Source organism: Pygocentrus nattereri, chromosome 17 (assembly GCF_015220715.1).
Source record: "Pygocentrus nattereri isolate fPygNat1 chromosome 17, fPygNat1.pri, whole genome shotgun sequence".
NCBI classification, from domain to species: Eukaryota; Metazoa; Chordata; class Actinopteri; order Characiformes; family Serrasalmidae; genus Pygocentrus; species Pygocentrus nattereri.
The window spans coordinates 39,656,191-39,676,272 of NC_051227.1; the positions used below are offsets into that span (position 1 = coordinate 39,656,191).

At 42.9% G+C, this 20,082-nt stretch overlaps 1 protein-coding gene across 10 annotated transcripts in view; it reads left to right on the forward strand.

The window, feature by feature from the left end:
- Positions 1-20,082, forward strand: part of synrg (synergin, gamma) — a 54,558-nt gene that overhangs the window by 14,436 nt on the left and 20,040 nt on the right. For 4 of the 10 annotated variants that reach the window (XM_017724211.2, XM_017724214.2, XM_017724215.2 and 1 more), the window contains 8 exons: positions 283-558; positions 2,205-2,282; positions 2,555-2,751; positions 5,523-5,732; positions 7,508-7,641; positions 8,536-8,654; positions 9,335-9,397; positions 12,909-13,856. In XM_017724211.2, the coding sequence (XP_017579700.1) occupies positions 283-558; positions 2,205-2,282; positions 2,555-2,751; positions 5,523-5,732; positions 7,508-7,641; positions 8,536-8,654; positions 9,335-9,397; positions 12,909-13,856 (2,025 nt within the window). The remainder of the gene's footprint in view (positions 1-282; positions 559-2,204; positions 2,283-2,554; positions 2,752-5,522; positions 5,733-7,507; positions 7,642-8,535; positions 8,655-9,334; positions 9,398-12,908; positions 13,857-20,082) is intronic. The other 6 variants (XM_017724217.2, XM_017724219.2, XM_017724220.2 and 3 more) reach the window with 3 other exon arrangements.

Here is a 20,082-nt window from a genome sequence, read left to right on the forward strand (position 1 = left end):
TTGTGTTAATGTGAAACAGATCTGATCTTTTCAACTCAGACTAGACTTTGTTCCGCTTTCATATGTGGTCCGAGATCAGATGCATTTTTGATTTAAGACCATGCAACCTTAATAAGAACCGTCAGATCTGAAGTCATTCAGTGTTAATGTGACAGCAATGCCTAATTTGTTGTTGCATCTGACCTTTCGGCTTCATTTCGCTCTACTAAACTATTGTTATAAACAAAATCAATACACTAGATCAGAGCTATAACTGCAGTGGTTCCTTGCCCTCCTCTTCAGGCCCGTCTCTGGAAGAGAAGCTCTTTTCGTCATGCGATTTAACAGGAGATAAGAGGGCCCAGGTTAACTTTAGGCCTCGGCAGGCACTGTCTGAGCTGACGCCCAAAGCCCAGGTGTCAGTTCAGTTCCACAGCAGCTCCAGAGCTCGCAACTGGGCCCACTCCCCCGATGACCTCAGTGCTGCTTTCACCGTGGAGATGACTCCTGAGCCTCAGTCTTCTTCTCAGCCTCCAGCAGTGGCAGAAGACCCACCTCAGCAAGCGTCTAGTGCCAGTGGTGAGAGGAGAAGTTGTTCACATTCCCCTCGTCTGCCCTTACAGCTCTACAGTGTTAGCCCCCCGTCAGCTTGCGGCTGCACTCACTCTTCCTACCTGTACTAATCATGAAATGCTGCTGGAAGTTTTATAATCCGATTTTCTTTGCAAAAAATATGTTTTGGTATTATTCAGAATCAGCAGTGCATAAATATGATTTGATTATACACTTCAATTTTTCCTACTAACCAAATCCAAGTGCTTAGACTTGGAGGATTGCGTCTGTTTTAAAGGGATGCAGACCTGGAGGATTAACCTGTGGAAAATGGAGAGCCACGTTAAGAAAGAATATTCCCTGAAAGAGGACAAATCTATCCGCCATGCGTAAGCGCAAAAATGTGAAAGGTCATCAAGAAATTCAGCTGTTCAGCCCTAAAAAGATATCAGAACTTTGCTAGAACATTCAGAAAACAGACCACATCTTTATAGTGTGTGCCAGTAGAGAGGCGCAGTGAGGCGAAGTGTCCTGAAGGTAATGACTCCAGGTTGTCTCACACTCAGGAATGACCTCGTCTTTTTCCTTTCGCTAGCACTGGGAGTATTTCTCATTCCTCCCCCGAGCCGCTCCTCATTAGAGAGGCCTGACAGCCACCCTGCTGACAGCGTGGGAGATGGGCCGTGTCTCTGGAGATCCATTGAAGTTTTACCTGCTGACTCACCACGTGCTCTGCCTCTGCCTCCGCCTTTACTTGCTGTAACCCTTTTTGATGGGCCTTCTCTTGCATGCTGGGGATTGAGCTTTGCTCTGACATGTCAATCTAAGATTTCTTCTTGCTTTTGTCATGAACTAATATGAAGAATGATGATTTAATTGATTTTAAGAATTGCTGATTTCAGTGTTCCTTCCGTGCTGGTTCAGAATGACGTTTGCATGATATTGATGTATCTCAAGTGGTGGGATAACAAGTGCTTGCTTGTGATTTACATTTATTTAGGCTCATTTACTTTCACAGCAATCAGATCTCAACAGTATTCAACAGTTGCCGCAAGACAGGTGTGCAGAAACCCAGGACCGAGTCCTTAATGAGCGAGCCTAGGGTGACCATAGCAAAGAAAGCTGTCTAAGAGCATGTAGAGGAAGCTGAGTGGAACCAGGGCCCAAGAGAGGAACACAGCATCCTCTGGTTGGAATTATGATGAAATAAATTAGCTTGAACATTAAACAGATGCATTCACATACACAGAGAAGAGATCTGTGAGATAGACCCAATGACTGGTGTTAGAAATCCACCAGAAGATTGAGAGAATTAGATCTAGGGCACGAGCACTTTGACTGAAGGCGTCATGTTTTTCTACACAAATGAAGCATAAAGGTTCAGTGCAGGATAAGCTATTATGCTATCTGAGCACGTAATGCTCTTATTTCCAAGACTAATCTTCCTTTACGACTGCTAACTGCCTGATTCTGACAACAGCTTTGCTGAAGTAATGAGAAATGTAAGGCAGCGGTACTGCAGTGGAACATCTGCACCGGCCTCTCTGCACAGCAGCTGTGAAGAACTGCTGTAGCTGAGTGTGGTATAGACATCAGGGGGACATGCTAGATTTAGTATGCATAGCTTAAGATCCTTCTGCCATGACTCATTGTTGTCACTCTCTTTTCCCAAGCAGGTGTTGGTGTCTTCCCCCAACAAGAAATGCAGCCTATGGTGCCAGCTTGGCTGTACAATGACTCTCTCATTCCAGGTAATTGGCATCTCTGGATACATGGTTAAAGCAAAGGTTTGGCCAAATGTTTTCTCTCTTAACCCGATTCCAGTCAGCCTAAGTGTGTTTGGTGTCCAGAGTAATGCTGATGTAGCTCCCATAATGGAAGTAATGCAGTCAGCGTCATAGAAAGAAACTACATTTATATGTTTTTAGACCCGTTAACAATAAAAATGGACCAAAGTACCTGTGTGATGTGCCTCTTTTTTGCTGGCAGTATGTTAAGGACTGTGTGTTTTTGTTTTGTGCAGACATGTTCAAAAAGGTCCTGGAGTTCAGCATGACTCCAGCAGGCATCGACACGGCCAAACTCTACCCCATCCTGATGTCATCAGGACTTCCCAGAGAAGCTCTGGGTCAGATCTGGGCATCAGCCAATCGCACAACGCCAGGCAAACTGACCAAGGAAGAGCTGTACACTGTACTGGCCTTGATTGGAGTGGCACAGGTAACTGTAGGGTATTCCATAGACAAACTTGTCCCAGTGCAGTGAGTATGGAAATGTGTGTTTTAGGCCAAACTGTGTCCTACATTTTGTCCCAGTTCACTCCCATTACATGACAAATAAGTCAGCATGTTAAAACTCTGGGGACCCTCTCGAGCGGGGCATGGGCTAAGACGTTTGGGTCATGTTGCTGATGCCTAAGTCTCATTCCTACACGTTTCGTGATGCTCTCATGGGTTTTGTTTCCATTTTCCTGTTAATGTAGACTATATAGAGGCACAGGTGTCTGCTAGACAATAATAATATACACTATATTGTCAAAAGTTTTCACTCACCCATCCAAATCATTGAATTCAGGTGTTAAAATCACTTCCATGGTCACAGGTCAGCCAAGCTCCTAGGCCTGCAGACTGCTTCTACAGACATTAGTGAAAGAATGGGTCGCTCTCAGGAGCTCTGTGGAGTCCAGCGTGGTGCCGTGATCGGACGCCACCTGTGCAGCAAGTCCAGTCGTGAAATTTCCTCACTACTAAATATTCCACAGTCAGCTATCAGTGGTATGACAAAGTGGAAGCCGAGGCACATAGTGCACAGAGGTCGCCAACTTTCTGCAGAGTCAATTGCTACAGACCTCCAAACTTCATGTGGCCTTCAGATCAGCTGAAGAACAGCGTAAAGAGCTTCATGGAATGGGTTTCCATGGCCGAGCAGCTGCATCCAAGCCTTACATCACCAGGTGCGTTGCAAAGCGTTGAATGCAGTGGTGTAAACACCGCCACTGGACTCTAGAGCAGTGGAGACGTGCCTTCTGGAGTGACGAATCACGCTTCTCCATCTGGCAATCCAATGACTTTGGGTTTGGCGGTTTCCAGGAGAACGATACTTGTCTGACTGCATTGCGCCGAGTGTAAAGTTTGGTGGAGGGGGGATCATGGTATGGGGCTGTTCTGAGAAGAGTTGAAGCTGTTATAGGTGTAAAGGGTGGACCGACATCATATTAAACCCCATGGATTAAGAATGGGATTTCACTCAAGTTCATATCCATGTGATGGGAGGTGACCAAATACTTTTGGAAATATAGTGTATATGGAACTGAGCAGCAAAGATTTTCATGTCAGAGTTGAGTCTCTAAGGTAAGAGTGTGAGTCAAGTCCCAAGTCTTTAGTAGAGAATTTTATTAAGTGCAGGAGTTGCATTGTGCAGAAGTTAACCCCTACTAAAAACCTCCTGCTTCAAATAAGGAGCCTTTCAATACAGATAAAAACCTTAATCTGAAGGACAGAACTAAAGCTCTTAATGTAGTAAATGCAGTATTTAAAGGAAAAAAAAGGACAAAACAGCATGAACTGGTTGTCTTTCAACAGGAAGGGCTTTTTTATAATGAAAAACTCTGAATCAACCTTGACCATACAGTTGAGAGCTGCAGGAGAATGGCATTGCAGTAATGACTACGCTTGACTGTAGAGGAACTGACAGGAAAAATAACGAGTAAGGCTGGAAAGGAAAAGTCTTGCGTCAGTGTCATTTAAGGTCGAGTCAGTCATCATACAACTCACACGTGACTTGAGCTGTCCGTCAGCCTTGCATGAGCGATGATGCAATGCCCTGAAAGATGCAGCGATTGCCTAGGTGTGATGAGGTCAGTAGCTTTCATGCAATAATAAGTAAATAAAAAACCTCTGGGGACTAAGATCAGTAATGAGCACACCAGTTACAGCAGGGACCGGTTGTTAAAAAGGGTGAAGGTCTTCAGTTCTGCCTTATTTACCCAAAAGGTGCTCGTTATCATGTTTCGACCTTAATTATGAGGTTTAGTAATAGTTTCGTATTTTATTCATCTAAAACCTACGTTGTAGAAGGCTTATACCTGCTGCGCAGTCTTGTCTGCATAATTAATTCGTTTCTATGACATGCCCAGCATGTATTGATGTCAGCATGAGAGTTTTTTTGACCTGTCTCAGATTGTGGCGGCAGGCTGTGAGCCGTGTGTGTGTCGCTGTGCAGATAGAGGGTGTGAGATAATGCTGAGTCGTGCAGCGAGTGCAGCAATAGCCCAGGTGAACAGCGCTGACAAGAGGCGCCTTATCTCCCCAAACCCAAACCCGGCAGCTGCGCCCCTGGGAGCAGGCAAAGCCATCGGTTCCATGTGCCGCTGCTGCTAGAGCACACACAATAAGAAGCTTTTTGTGATGGAAATTTTCCTCTTTAGGGAGCTGTGCCTTCTGCACCAGCTTGGCAGAATGATGAGAGTGGAGGTGTGTGTTGGGGGGCGTTTGAGCTACCAGTGATGACTGTGAAAAAATAGAAGCTGACTTCAGTGACTAATTTAAGAAAACATCTTATTCTGCCTCTCGGTAAAGGTTGGGGGCGCTGTTATCTGACAGCTTTGCTTTTTACTTAGTACTTGCTAATCAAAGTTAGGCAGTACATTTTGCTTGCGTGTAAGCTGAGAAGGAGTGGGCTTACGTGACACAGCATTAAATCAAGGACTTATCAGCAGAACTCACACTTTCTGCATTATGTGCTAAAGTGGCACTTTAGATTCATGCTCATGCTTCAAGGCTTGTTTTAATTAATCTCCATACTTTTTTTTTTTGCCCACAAACCCTCAACAAGCCTCCGTTCATTTCATGATTGAAGCTCATTTAGTCCATTTTTTTGGTTCTCGTTGGAGCTGGCGATTGGTTCACCCGTGTGTATTAGGTGTTGGTGCCAGCAGAATCTGCTTTAGCCTGAGAAGCTACAGTTACTCCTGTGTTGGATGGTTATTTCAGAGTGGGCTTCCAGTGATGAGCTTGGATATCCTGAGTCAGTTCCCCTCCCCTCCAGTGCCCAACCTGCCTGCGATGGCCATGACCATGGCCCCTGTGTTGACCCATCAGCAGACCTTGATGGCCCCTGCCGCCCCTGCTGTCATGCCTATGCCTCCAAACCCACCGGCGCAACCTCCAAACAGCTTTGTCACCAACTTCCCTCCTGTCCAGGTAACACCATGCACTAGCCTAATGGATGTAAACGATTAACTGTTAGTAGCTACATAAATGGCCTAAAGGTGCTTTCATTGAATAAGCAAGTTTAGTTTTTGATAAACAGTTAATATTTTAAATAAGCAGGTTTTTCTGGCAACATAAAGACGTAAAGGTTCTGAATTGAATGCCTGACTGCGTAAGCGTCCGAGTTGTCGCGGCAGCCCTACTTAGTGAGGCACAACTTCTGTTATTTCTGGAGTCGAGTTGACTCGACTCTTCTCACTGGATTTACTGACACCAAATTTTAACCAGCAGTTGCTGGAGTCGTTGATAAAGGGATGCAGCAGAAATTAAACCATCCTAAATGTAGTAAACAGTGACTCAGATATTTAGCCACGACACATTGCTGAGGTCGGCTTCAGCTGAGAAATCGCCTTTTTTGCCCGTGTAGTTAGTCCCATGACAAAAAAAATTCGCTGTGAGCTACTGTTAAAAAAAATAGGGTTCCTCAAGGGTTCATTAGTAAAGAAAATGGTTCTGTGTAGAACCTGGGACATCATGTCAGACTGATGAAGAATGTGCTGTAGATGGTTCTATCTATGATTCCCTCTCCCTGCTTTCTTTCCGAGTATACAATCACCCACATGTCCGGCTGGACACTGAAGGACGACCGACTGCCGAGCCCTCCTGCTACCCACTTCAGACCAGCTGCCCATGCCCCAGCTGCCACCACCTGCCTTGGACGAGCTGCCCACCCTATACTGATGTTCTCATAGACTCCTAGTTATTCCTAATACCAATATTACTGCTATTAATATTAGTAATATAATCACTTGTTGGTAGTTTGGCCAGAGGAGGACGGGCCCCCCTGCTGAGCCTGGTTCCTCCCAAGGTTTCTTCCTCAGCTCTGAGGGAGGTTCTCCTTGCCACTGTTGCCCCTGGCTTGCCCACCAGGGGGTTTCTGTACATTCTTACAGTCCTGTTGAAACTTTGTCTTTTCCGAAATTCTGGGAAGCTGCTTTGTGACAACATCCGTTGTAAAAAGCGCTACAAATAAATTTGATTTGATCTGAATTGATTTGATTCTTTATAGAACCTTTTTAAAAAGTGTTCTATAGCCCCCAAAAGGTTTCGGCTATTGTTGTGATGTCATGGTTAGAATAACATTACAGCACCCAAAAGAATTCTTCTGTATAAAACCCTTCTACACAGAGCCATCTACAGTGTGTTCTCCATCGCTCTGAAGAACTCTTTCACGACTCTTTAATCTTGTCTGGGATGTGATGCAATGAAAAATTTCTTCTCTTAGCTTTTGCGAGAGCTTTTTTTTCTTTGCTGTGTTTTCTGCTAAGCTCGAACACTTGGATAGGAGGGATTAGTATTTCACAGCTAAAGCAAATTGTCATTGAGTTCCCGAAAGCATCATTTTGTTTAGAACATTTTTATAGCTTTACAGACCGTAAGTGATTTAAAAACCATTAATATTAAATTTGGATTGGAAAATTATGTAGTTCCTCTATAAGAAAATGTCTTTTTACTTAGATTTTGACTGTCAGTAGGTCACTTAACTTCTCTTTCGTACAGGTGGTAAAAAATGAAGTTTTAAGTCCTTGCAGTCTCCGCAGGGGTTTATTAACTGATCATAGAAATAATATTTAGTTGCAACCATAGTTAGGATATGGACTGTATCATGTAGACTTTCCTGGATCAGGTTGAAAAACCTTGCAACTGATGTTTTTGTAAATTTTGTGAAACACAGTGAAGCATTCTTGTTTGTTGACCTATTCCAGGGGGTGAAGGCAGATGATGATGATTTCCAGGATTTTCAAGAGGCCCCGAAAGCAGGCGGTGGAGATGATTCGTTTACGGATTTTCAAGGAGAGATGGCGGGAACGTTCCCCAGTGCATCCTCCTCTCAGAGCAGGTACAAGCATGCATGAATTAGTCTGACTCTGATTGCTCATTCACCATTATATTTGCATTATAAGGAAGAGGCTATCTACAATATTCTGAAGTATCATGAGTATCATATCATCCAGTCGTGTGACTTTCTTGTGATGTTTCTGTTCCCTCTGTCTTGGTATGCTCTCCTGGAGCATCAACCTGTGCCTGCCTTTGTAATAGCTTGTAATAATCCACCAGACACACCAATTAAGCCCCGCCAACTTTGCTAATGAACCCATTTCAATGGACAGCTGATAAGCTTGTCCCGTTTTATTACTTTTCAAAACTGCATGGCTCATGGGAGGGGGAGAAGCAAAAAGCAATTATCCACAGCTGAGGGTAGGAGAAGGGATGGCTATTCAATATGAGTGACACAGTCTCCTGCAATCCCTTACTTTTAGAAAAAAACAAAGGTTTTATTGTTTATTGGCATATCTGAGTTTTTCAGAGTCTGGGGGTCTTTCTCTAATTAGAGGAGAGACCTGCAAGTGGGGCAGGAAAGTGAAGTGAGAACTCAAGGGTGTTTTCTGCACAACAGAAACGTGTTTTTAAAAGAAAACAGAAATGATGGTTCTCAGGATGACTGAGAATAAGAATCCATCATCTCCTTGAAAGGGCTCAGTGGTGTGAATTGTGTTGTCATGGAGTTTGGGAAGCTAAAGTGATACCCAACCTGGTTTTGGCAGTTTACACAGTGAAGCTCTCGTCTTTTAAAGAGATTCTTTTTGGTCTTTATGGACGTAGTCATCCATCATCCATCACAAGTGGAACTCATGGCCAGAATCTTAAAAAAAAAAAAAGATTCAAAACTCAGTAAAACGTCATGCTTTGAAAAGCAAGCTCTTAGTGGTGTGTGCTTGTGTGTTGTCTGCAGTGTTCCTGCCATACTGACTCCTGTGTCTGGCTCTTCATCATCTTCGTCCTCTGATAAGTATGCAGTGTTTAAACATCTGTCAGTGGAGCAGCCGACCGAACCCACGCCCGCCGTTTCAGGTACAGCTCCATTACAGCATTCACCCATAAACGCAGCCAATATTACGGTTCCAAATCCTGTAGATACAGTGTGGTGCACAGGTCAAAGACCCCCCACCCTTAATTTAATTTCCGCTCTAAACAGCCCTTACAAGTGGACAAAAAATGCTCAGAAGCCTAAGAAACTAAATATAATGTTCATTGCTTCTGCATTTAGTGTGTCCACCCTTTGCCTTTATTACAGCTTCTATTATTTTTCCACACCTCCAAATTCACTCTTAGAAGTTGGTTGCATTTTTTTTGGCTTCTCAAGATCCAAGTAATCCCAAACACATTCAGTGATGTTGAGGTCTAAGTTTTTATATTTTTAACCATATGGTAAAACGTTTAAAAAAACATCTAAAAAAAAAAAAAAAACAGGATTATTGTCAAAATTCCCAAATGAATTAAGTCTAACTACATATCTATTTTGTTTTGTGGGGTTTCCACAAAGTTCCTTCCGAAGGCGAATGGGTGTCCAGCTGATTACATGTCAGCTTTATTTAGTCTGCAAGCTGTCACAATAGTAAAAAGTCATTTTGCTGTTCAAAGACTTTCCTCTTTGCGCGTATTCCCTTGCTGATTGTCACTATGTTATGCAGACAGCAACGCTGCACTGCTGTTTTTATAATTGACTGAAGGCTCACTTGTCTTTGATACAGATTTTGGAGACAAATACAGTGTGTTCAGAGAGCTTGAGCAACCTTCAGATAGAAAGCCAGTCGGTAAGCAATTTCCTGTCTTTATGTTTGGCACATACAGGACTAGGCCCATAATTATCATGTCTGTTATTTTTATCATATAAATCATTTGGGAGTTTGGTAGTGATTTTGGTCACTAACTTGTCTGATGGACACGGACAACCCGATTCGAGACCACTCGTGTCCTAATGCTCTTGTTGAATATATCCCTCAATTTTAGATGCATGTTCCATGTGAAGTGACCCGCATTCATGCAGGTGTGTGTGTGTCCCTCTCTCACTAGAACAGAATCCAATGGGAGTAGCTCCAGTAAGTTGACTGTTGCAGTGGCCTCTTTTTCTCAAATGCACGAACAGAATGTTATCTACCTTTATTTCCCTGTGCGTGGTCTGTATCTGAGGTTAGGGTTGGGCGGTATAACATCAATAAAATGTACTGCGGCGTTAAAAATGATGCTATTTAAAAATGATGAAGTGATAATTTCTAGTCCATGTCTGAATGACCAAATTAACACATTCCACCCATTTGTATTTTAGCGAGGCTTACTACTTTGGTGGTGTAGAAGGAGTGATGGCTCCTTGATATGCCCTCTCAGATATCCACTGAACAGGTGTTATATTAGCGGGTATTATATTTCGCTGGAACCAGTCCTGTGCTGTGGTGTGTGGCACTGTTTGGCCTGCCATCTAAGCTATTGATAATCAAAATACTACAGTCCTAAACACCACAAAACATTTCGGTATCAGATTTCTGTCAATCCAGCACTGGTCACTCGATTTGCTCTCTCAGACATTAGTTTTTATTATTATTATAATATTATTTTATTTATTAAAAAAGAACTTGCCTCAAGGTTTCGTTTAATTCATGTCACCAAAGTCCATCCGTTTTAAACGTCTGCTCTCGTATCACTCCCGCTTTGTAGACTACTGCGCAGCTCCCGTATCACTGTTTTACACGGACTGTTATAACTGACGCACTTTTCAGAGATTTATAAGGCGGCTCGATTTATTTTGCTCTGTGGGGCAACGGCGGAAAATAAAGGCCAAAAATGTCTAAAGTGTGGGACCATTTTACGCTGCGCAAGGCAGACAATGTAGTGCAGTATACGGACCTGGCTCACCAGAATAGTACTTCGTCAATGCTGCAGCACCTGAACCCAAAGCATCCTCACATATGTTTACGATTGCTGACTTATATGAACAGCGGCGCTTGGTAGAACGTCCAGTATCTGTAATTATTTGTAGCCCATGTTATGAGTCAATAATGACCAGGCATAATAAGTAGCAAGACAGCAATGCACCAAGATCTCACTCATGTTATTTATCTCTCCTCATCTCTCACTCCCATGCACGAACACACACACACTCACACACGCTCACACACACACACGCTCACTCACTCTGATAGGTCTCAAAACACACCTTCCTCATACATAAGGTCGTTATAATAAATGCAACAGATGGACAAATTCATTTATGACTACATTCACTGCACCCTTTTTCCTTTTTTATTAAGATTAAACTAAGGACAAATAGGCTAACCTATGTTTGTGAAGCTGTATTTAGATTAAGATTAAGTGACCCTTATTAGTCCCACAGTGGGGAAATTTCACCTCTGCATTTAACCCATCCGTGAAGTGAGACACCACATACACACTATTGAGCACACACTAGGGGGCAGTGCGCACACTTGCCCGGAGCGGTGGGCAGCCCAATCCGCAGCGCCCGGGGAGCAGTTGGGGGTTAGGTGTCTTGCTCAAGGGCATCATTTCATAGTTTTTTTTTTCATGTACATCATAAAAGTTTCACTTTTAAAATAAACCAAAGGTTTTAAGCTTTGATCTAGTAAAAGTGTTGAATAAAAACGTTTTGTGAGGAATAAAAGCCAGTTGCTCGCTCATTTTAAGAGACCTTTCATGTTGCATAGCACACTGTCGATTATAGTTGTTTAAAAACACAAAAGTGTGATTTATCCGATTACTCGATTAATCAATGAGAAAAATCGACAGAATACTCGATTCCGAAAACATTCGATAGTTGCAGGCCTAGTTTTTATCGTCTAAACTTGTTTCGGCAGAGCACCAGCTAGTCAGGATCAATCCTGTGTCGTAATGTGTGTTCGGGTCTGTGGCCTGCTTGCTAAGCTAGTGTCAAGATCCAAACTCCACTGAACAGGTTTAATTTAGTCTCCGTGTCCCTTCGACGCCAGTCGCTCGACTTTACTGCCTCAGATTTTAGTCATAATCATATTAGTTCTCCTTAGTTTTTTTATCTCTTTTTATTTATTTATTTATTTCCTCTCATTTTATTTTAAGTTTCTATCATTACTTTTTTAATTTGTGATATTGTACTATTACTTTACTAATTTCTTATCTATTTCGATCTTAATTTCTTACCATTTAAAATCTCAAGTTCTATTTTTATCTACTTTTATCTTTTATTCACTGTTATTTTAAATTTTCTTTTAATTTAGAATGACTAAATGTAGTTATTATTTTCTTTGTCATGTCAATCCCTAGTTTTGTAAATGCTCGGCTACATTGAAAATGAGGGTTGCCCTCAATGTACTTCCGAGTCAAAATAAAGGTTGATTGATTGATTGATTGATTGAACTTGTGCCGGTGCTTTAGGGAGCCAGAATCAAACTAGAAGAATGAAACTAGTGCTAACCAGCTCTTCTCTCCTAGTTTATCGTTTAGCAATTAATAGATAGATGACATTTGTTGAATGATGGCATGAAAGTCACCATGCAAATGGATTCTTTTCGTTTTGGAATAATGCAGTACTCGACCACCACACAGCGATATAAACGCATTTTCATCACTTATGATGCTTTTTTTCACCCCCACCTTTAACCCCCCTCAACAATACCATATACCATGGGAATACCTGGATGAGGCCAGTGGGTGCCGCTCAGCCCTACCTCACAGAGTTAGTCTGTCTTTGATCCACTCTTTTGATATTGTTTTTCTATCAATATTAGAAAGGCTCACTCTTGCCAGGGGTAAAGACCTGTCACAGCTCAATATGAGAGCAGAGTGAAAGGTTTATTTGTTTCTTTGCGTGGCGCCACTGAGACTACATGATATTACAGGCGCTGCTACAGAGTGACTGATTCTCTCCTGTGTGAGACGTAAAACGCCATAATGTCCTGTTCCACTCAGGGATCTCTGTCTCGGTGCATGCGATGAGTGTTTACGTGTGTGTTTGCATGCAAGTCTCTGTAGACTTGCTTCGCTCTGGTTGTGCGGTGGTCTGTGTTGTTTCTTCATAGTGAGCCTTTTTCACGTGCCAAGCATTCTGTGGTTTTGAAATTCAGCAGGAGTGTCTGGTACGCTTCAGAGCTGGAACTAATCCGTTTCTCTCCTTTGTAGGATTGTGAAATGAGGAAAAATCGAGCACAGGGTGCCTTCTAGGCCGGGCTCCATATTGTGCTACTCTAGCTCTTTGGCCTTTTGTAGCCTCTATGAAATGCTGTTTCGCTGCGGCCTTCAGTTGTTTTTCTTTCTTTGTTTGTTTTTTTTTTCTCCCTGTAGGCGAAGGATTTGCCGATTTCAAGTCTGTCAGTGCCGACGATGGCTTCACAGACTTTAAAACGGCCAACAGCGTCTCTCCACTAGACCCTCCAGATCAGGCCAAGATGTTCCAGCCTGCTTTCCCACCTCCTTTCGGCCCTTCTCTTCCACAGTCTCAGTCTCAACCTCCTGTCTCTCTGGCACAGCCCAAAATCCCTCTGAACATGGCTGACTTGGACCTCTTTTCCTCCATGACCCCTCCTTCTTCTGCTCCTTCCTGTGCTGACTCTAAAGCTATCCCTTTCTCCACTACAACATCTTCTGCGCTCCCCTCCTTGGTGCTCCCTCCTGCAGGCCCCAAATCTGTCAGCATCACAGGGGCAAATGATGACTTTGGCGACTTTGCACTGTTTGGCTCCTCCTCGTCTGATGTGGCCCCCTCAGGTCAAAGGGGATCCGGAGGAGCGGTGCAGGACGACTTTGCTGATTTCATGGCATTTGGGAGGTCCGGAGAACAGCGCAGCGAGGCTTCCTCCCAGCCACGGCAGGGACCAACCGCCGACAAGTACGATGTCTTCAAACAGCTGTCACTGGAGGGCGGTCTGGCCTACGATGATGGCAAGGAAAGTGGCTGCGGCGGTTCGTTTTCCTCCCTGAAGAGCAGCGATGCCGACGACTTCGCCGACTTTCAGTCATCCAAATTTTGCACAGCACTGGGCGCCTCCGAGAAGAGCCTGGAGGACAAGGTGGCTGCCTTCAAGCAGGCCAAAGAGGACTCCGCCTCTGTCAAGTCTCTAGACCTGCCGTCAATCGGGGGCAGCAGCGCAGGGGGCAAAGATGACTCCGAGGATGCACTGTCTGTGCAGCTGGACATGAAGCTGACCGATGTGGGCGGAGACCTCAAGCACGGCACGTCTGACAGCTCACTGGACCTGCCCGGTCTGACTGCCCACCAGCCCCCCGCCGCAGGTGAGGAACTGGTGCGCTTGCTGTGGTGAGGCCGGCACCCTCTCTCTTGCGCGCACACACATACACACACACACACACACACACACACGCACGCACACACCCCTCTCGGGCCTCGCTGCGGCCCTCCTTACAGTCCCTCGATCAGCTTTTCAGCAGGATAGAGAGGAGTTTTCAGACAAATGGCTGAGTGACATAACAAACGTTATCAAAAACATGGCACATTTCATATCATCTCATTTTTTTCATCCCCATCCATTTAAACAGTCTTTATTTACCTGTATTTACACCCTCTATTATTGTTATACACTATTGTACAGTAATGATTGCTTTATTTTTTTATCTCCCTATCGAAGTCTCAGCTTTGGTTCCATTTACGTCGTATCAGCATTATTGACAATAGCAGTATTTATTATTTCTAGACACAGATTAAGCCCGCTCTTCGACTGAATTGTCCGCGTCAGAAGTTTAATGCTTAATCTGGTTTTGGTGCATTGACCTTTAGTGTGTTGATCTTACACTTTAGTTCTTTGAGGAAACAAAATCCTGCACAACCTATAGTACAAATAGCTACAGTGAACGTCCAGGTTCACTTTCCCTGTGTTCTGTTGTCCTTCGTGGTACCGTGACCCGCACTGTCCATGAAGTGTTGTGACAGAGCAAATCCTTCATGACCACAGAAGCACTTTACCATTGTAGAAAACACTAAAAGAAGATTGCTCCCTAATCAGTGCATATGGAGATCTTAAGATGCTCTTCTAGATCCTCTTAGCCAGCTTGGTTCCTGTGAAAGAAATATGGTTTGACGTTTTGAGGCCTATTATCTCTCTTGATTGTGGCATCCAACTATAATCTGTTGTAGCCCAGATTTCAGCTTTTACACGTTTGGGTTGTAACAATACAGCATTTTGTTCACCACCGTGCGCACAGATGGGATGACTAAGCCCTCAGAATAGCTGAGCTCATATTTTGCCAGTTTGCTATGATTGATGCGATTGCTCAGTCTACAGAAATTTCAGAGCCAGCTGTTTTAAGTTGACTGCCTGGCCAAGCAACAAAAGGAACGCTATTCTGGTCTCGGGTTTGTCAGGAACCTGCATAAGAAATCAGAGCTTAGTGTTAGTGGCACATTGACTGATCATTCGTTAACAGCACAAGCGCGTTACTACAGTTGCAGTAGGTTTTATACTGCTCCAGAATAAAACCTGAAAATCCAAATCACAGTAATGTAAAGCAGCACTGGAAGCACATAGAGTTTGCATTATGTTTGCCCGAGTGTCGTTTGTCCATAAACTGTGCGTGCTTGTAGTTATTGCTTCTAAAAAAAAGCGTTTCTGGCTTTCATTTTTTTGTGTTTGGATGTATTTAGATGCTTAAAATCCCAGGGAACCCATTGTAAAGTATTTAAAATGTGTGATCCTGAAATTGAGCGTCACATGAAGCATCCAGCAAAGTTTGATTAAATAAATAATAATAATAAAAAAAAAAAACGAAGATATAAAATATGATAAAACGCACTCTTAGAAACGCACTCTGATATTTCTATGAGCTGAATATAGATTAATCTCCTAGTCTCCTGCACTGAACTAAACATAACAGCAGAGGGGAGCAGGGCCTTATTGTCTTTGCTCAAGAAATTAAAACAGCTGAGGAATCTCAAGTTGCTGGCCCACATTCTGTGAAAATTTCATGATGAGTGGACCAACAAAAATGCTTCTAAATTACTTGGATTAGGGCCACCTGAGGCTTTAAAAGCAGGCTTGGGGCGAGGCTTGTTAGGTTCAGGCTTGGATATTATTGCACTGGCACATAGGCTGGCAGCTTTGTAGTGTCAAGCCTATTAAGATGTGTTACTAATGTGCATCTAATATCCCTTTTTCCAGTTCTTGATTCCTTGGTCAGAGTTTGACCTTAGGTGGAGCTCTGAAATGTAGTGATCATACTGTGGTCTGAGAATTCTGTGTGTACTTAGAAACATCTGACCGGTGAGCTTTCCTGCTTACATACTTCATTTCAGTCTCCGAGAAGCTGCATTGTGGACATGCTCACCTGAATATAAATAAGAACTACCAGCCTGTCTCTCATATTCACAGCCCCTCTTCTGTCAGTCATTGTTTATTTACACAGCATCTCACCCTCTGTGGCTCATATTGACCGGTCTTCATGCAAGTCACCTCATGACTGCACGTCTGTGTCTGTGTGAGAATATAAGCATTTTCATTATCATTACACCGTGTCTCGCATTGACATATGGTTTAACGTCCCGCTCGGCCACGGCGTCTGCCTTCTTCTGCGCTGACCACGGAAGTACAGACATGCCCCCTCCCTCTCCCCGTTTCATGCACTGGACATGAAAATGGCTAAATTGGTTGAAACGATCGCCTGTTTTCGCAGCCTGATAGTGGAGCATCCTTCCTAGATCACTTGGTCAGATGGTCAGAACACAAGACCCGTTAGGAGGACTCAAACTTCCAGTACTGCAGAGATACTCAGTGAGTGTCTTTGGGGAATCGGTCACGTTTTGCTGTTGCACACATTCCAAAAACAGAAGGCTCTAGTCTGGTTACCATAAAACTGGAGCATAAATGTTTCAGGACGTTTTGGACTCTCTAATTTCCCAGCACTTGCACGGTGCTCCTGGATGTGTAGCTTACTTTCGAAGAGACAGTATCTCTTTTCCCAGGCCGTTTTGAGCCAGAGCCTCCCGCCCCCTATATCCCACCCCCTATACCCCAGCCACCCCAACATTATTCCAGGTGACATTATTCCAGGTGACATTATTCCAGGTTTGCAGCAGTATACAAGAGCCTCAGCTGGTTCTTTTAGGGCACACTGAAGTGTAACTCTCATCTTTACTTTGCTTTTTTTTGCTTGCCACAGTCTGTGCCTGCCTTTTCAATTTGTGAAATTGACAAGAAAGCAGTAAACGATTGCTAGAATTACGTTTTTCTGGCCTACCTACCAAACAAGGTTGTTTTTATGGACAAAAAAAAAAAGAAAAACAAAACAAACAAAGTATACATGCTAATTTAATAGTGTATTTTTATTACAGGAATATATACTCTTATTTATTTTCAATATAGATAGACTTGATTGATACTCCTGATTGTGTTAAGTATTTATGTGAGATTGCTCATTAATCAGTATTTATGAAAAGGGTTTGGATTTTTGCTTGATATGAATGTGTCAGCCTACATTACACCAGGAACGATGTCCGAGTCTTTTTCCGGCCCGTCACGGCGGTCCTACTAAGAGCACGCTTGCACAGGAGTTTGGAACAAAAACAGGTGGTGAGAGAAAAAGGATACTGTCTCTTTTATCTCCGTTCTGCGCCTGTCACTCAAATGATTGAATGCTCTGATAGGATAGTCCTCTTTGTTTATCTTTAACCAACCCTTTGAGTACCTGCTGGCTGTAGTATTATCTAGAACCACGCCACACAGCGAGATTGAATTTGGTCTGGCTGCTTTGAGCCAGAGCAGTTAAGCCAGGGAACGCATAGTAGAGTTAATGACAGCAGTATTTCTAAGAGTTCTTCACCATTAACTCTCGTGTTAAAGCTCTCAGGTCCTCAAAGGGTCAGCAACTGCATAGAACCTGTACTTTTCAGACCACCTCCTTGGCTTAATAAGTGTTCTGTATGACTGTTTCTCTATTGCTTTCTCCTTTTTTAGAACAACTGCACTGTCTTTGACCTACTCTAATATTTTAGTGTGTGAACGTGCCTTCTCAATTCTGGGTTTCTGCATCTGGTTTTGGGATTATCTCTCCTTTTTTTTAACCTTCTCGCTTCTGTTCTCCTTTTCCCCTCGACTCTTGCATGCTCTTGTATTCTTATAATGATACAGGAAAAAAAAAAGACTTTATAAGTGTTTGTTTGGCAAAACCTCTTGTAACAACAAGCCTTTTTGTGACCTATCTCTCTTTCTCTCTCTGCCAATGTTGTCGTAATAAATATGAATGATGGTGTAGCGGAAGTGCGTGCCGTCTCGATTTTTCCTTCTCCTTCTTGCTTTCTCTTGCCACTTGAAGCAGATTTAGCGAAAGATATGAGAAGTGAGAACACACTGCACGAGTTCCTTGTCAATTTCACAAATTGTTTGTGCAAACAGTCCAACAAAACGGAAAATGTATGCAAAGTGTAAGGATGAGCATCAGTGTCTTGTTTTGTGGAATTTAAGACGGACGTTAAAGAGAGTGCCGTTTTAAACGCTATTGAGGCGGAACTGAACACGGCTTGGGAAACTGCTGTGGGCAAGTATTTAAAGGGAATTCGACATAAACCTCTATACAACCGTTCAAGATGCTGAGAGCATCACAATGGGATACTATCCTGGCCTCTTTTGTCTTTTTCCAAAATAATTCTGTGAACATGAAGCAACAACAAGCTTAAAGAGACGCTCTGGCCAGACTAGGAAACCCCCTTCTGATGATGGCTATTGTAGGTGGGAGGAGCAATTTGACTTTTATTAATTGCAATTGCACTTTTAATGCTAGATTGTGGCAACGCCTGCATGTGGCTGAAAGGGTGCTAGTGGTTCAGGGCAAACAATTCTGTTTTTATTATTTTTAGTGTATTTTTAGATGGACTTTTCTCTTCGGCCCTGTTTGTCAATGTTTTCATCATATAGGCTACAGACTGCATTGTTGTTGTTCTTGCAGGAACTTTTGTTTCTTTAGTTTTTCTTGAGTGTTCTACCTCCTCTTACTACTCAGCGTGAACAGAGATTATCCATCACTTGTCTGATGTCCTTCATGGAAACTGAATCTGTGGTTCAGCCTGACCGTGTTTAAATGCACGTCATAGTCTGACCACTGTAATCCATTCAACGTGTTTACATTGAAGAAAGCCGTTTACATGACCGCTTGAATAATCAGTTAACTGCCGAAATCTGATGATGATCGAAATTATAATTACACTCAAATTATTTAAGCCTCATTTATTGTTTTTTTTCCCCCCAGCCAATTTTCAGCTATTTAAACTAAAAACCAAATGTGCTGTTTTTTGACCACTTCTGGCCAACATTTTGGTGCATCGCTGTTGAGATGTCTGAGTTCACCCACATGTAGCCTAATCATTTCTCATTGTGTGTCCCTGTAAAGCCAGAAATCTGTGCCAGAACAAGTTCCTGCCACCTGCATCATCAAAAGGGGATTTCCCAAGTTTGGTTGGAGTGTTTCATAGAAACGCTAAGAAGAAACGGCACTTAATTGTTGGGAAGTGTGAAGTGTTAAATGGCTCCTACAAGTAAGGGTCTACTATGGCCAAGTGGCACATAAAGACGCATCTTATATTACAAACATATAGTGTGTAATATTGCTACTTACTGTTGTAGCCACTTTACATCTTATTAGTTTTATCTTTTAAGTTACAGACTTAAAAATGGAAACGAGCTGAAATCAGAGCTCTTGCATTCATGTATATTTTCGCATTCTTCATGAGCTGGTTCCTGAGTCCCTGATTAAGCCTAAGCTCAGACTAAATGGTTTTTTTAAATGCTTTTTTAAATTTTTAAATTTTTTTAAACACTATTCTATTGCAGTTTAGTCCAAGTCCAGGCTTCATCTGTGTAAGTGAAACTAAAATAATAACTAGACAACCACCGCTGCTAAAAACCTCTCCATCTTTAACTTACATGAAAGTTATCACCTTAATCACATGTACTACACACATGTAAATCGGGATTACCATGAAATAATTGAGCCCCCAGGTCAGCTCCTGGAAAATAACCATCATGCTGGAAATCAGGAATAAAAACTGAGGGAAGTTTTACCCCCTAGAGGTTCCACTGTCAGACATGTGAAAACAGGATGCCAACGTCTAAAAAGAACATGAATACACTGATCGCTCTGAGACTGGAAGCAAAATCGACCAGCGGTGCTGCAGGATCTTCAAGGAGCACAGCAGAGAACTGCCCGTTTAATCATCCTGCCTTTGTTGGTGTCTGTCTCTGCAGAAAGATTGAGCACAGGCCTGATCACAGCTACCTGCATGCATAAAGAGAATGTACAAAGAGAATAAGGCTGCTGTCTCTTTTTAGCTCTGACCAGTGATGGAGCAGATTTCAGAACGTTTTGTCAGCGACCTCACACGTGATCTTCTATTACAAACAGTGACTAATTATGGCAAAACGTCTAAATATAAAGAGTTGGACAGAGCCAAACCTGTAAATACAGTAGGGCTTGTGGTTGGGATACGGTTGACTCAAGATCAGGCATGCAGAGTTGT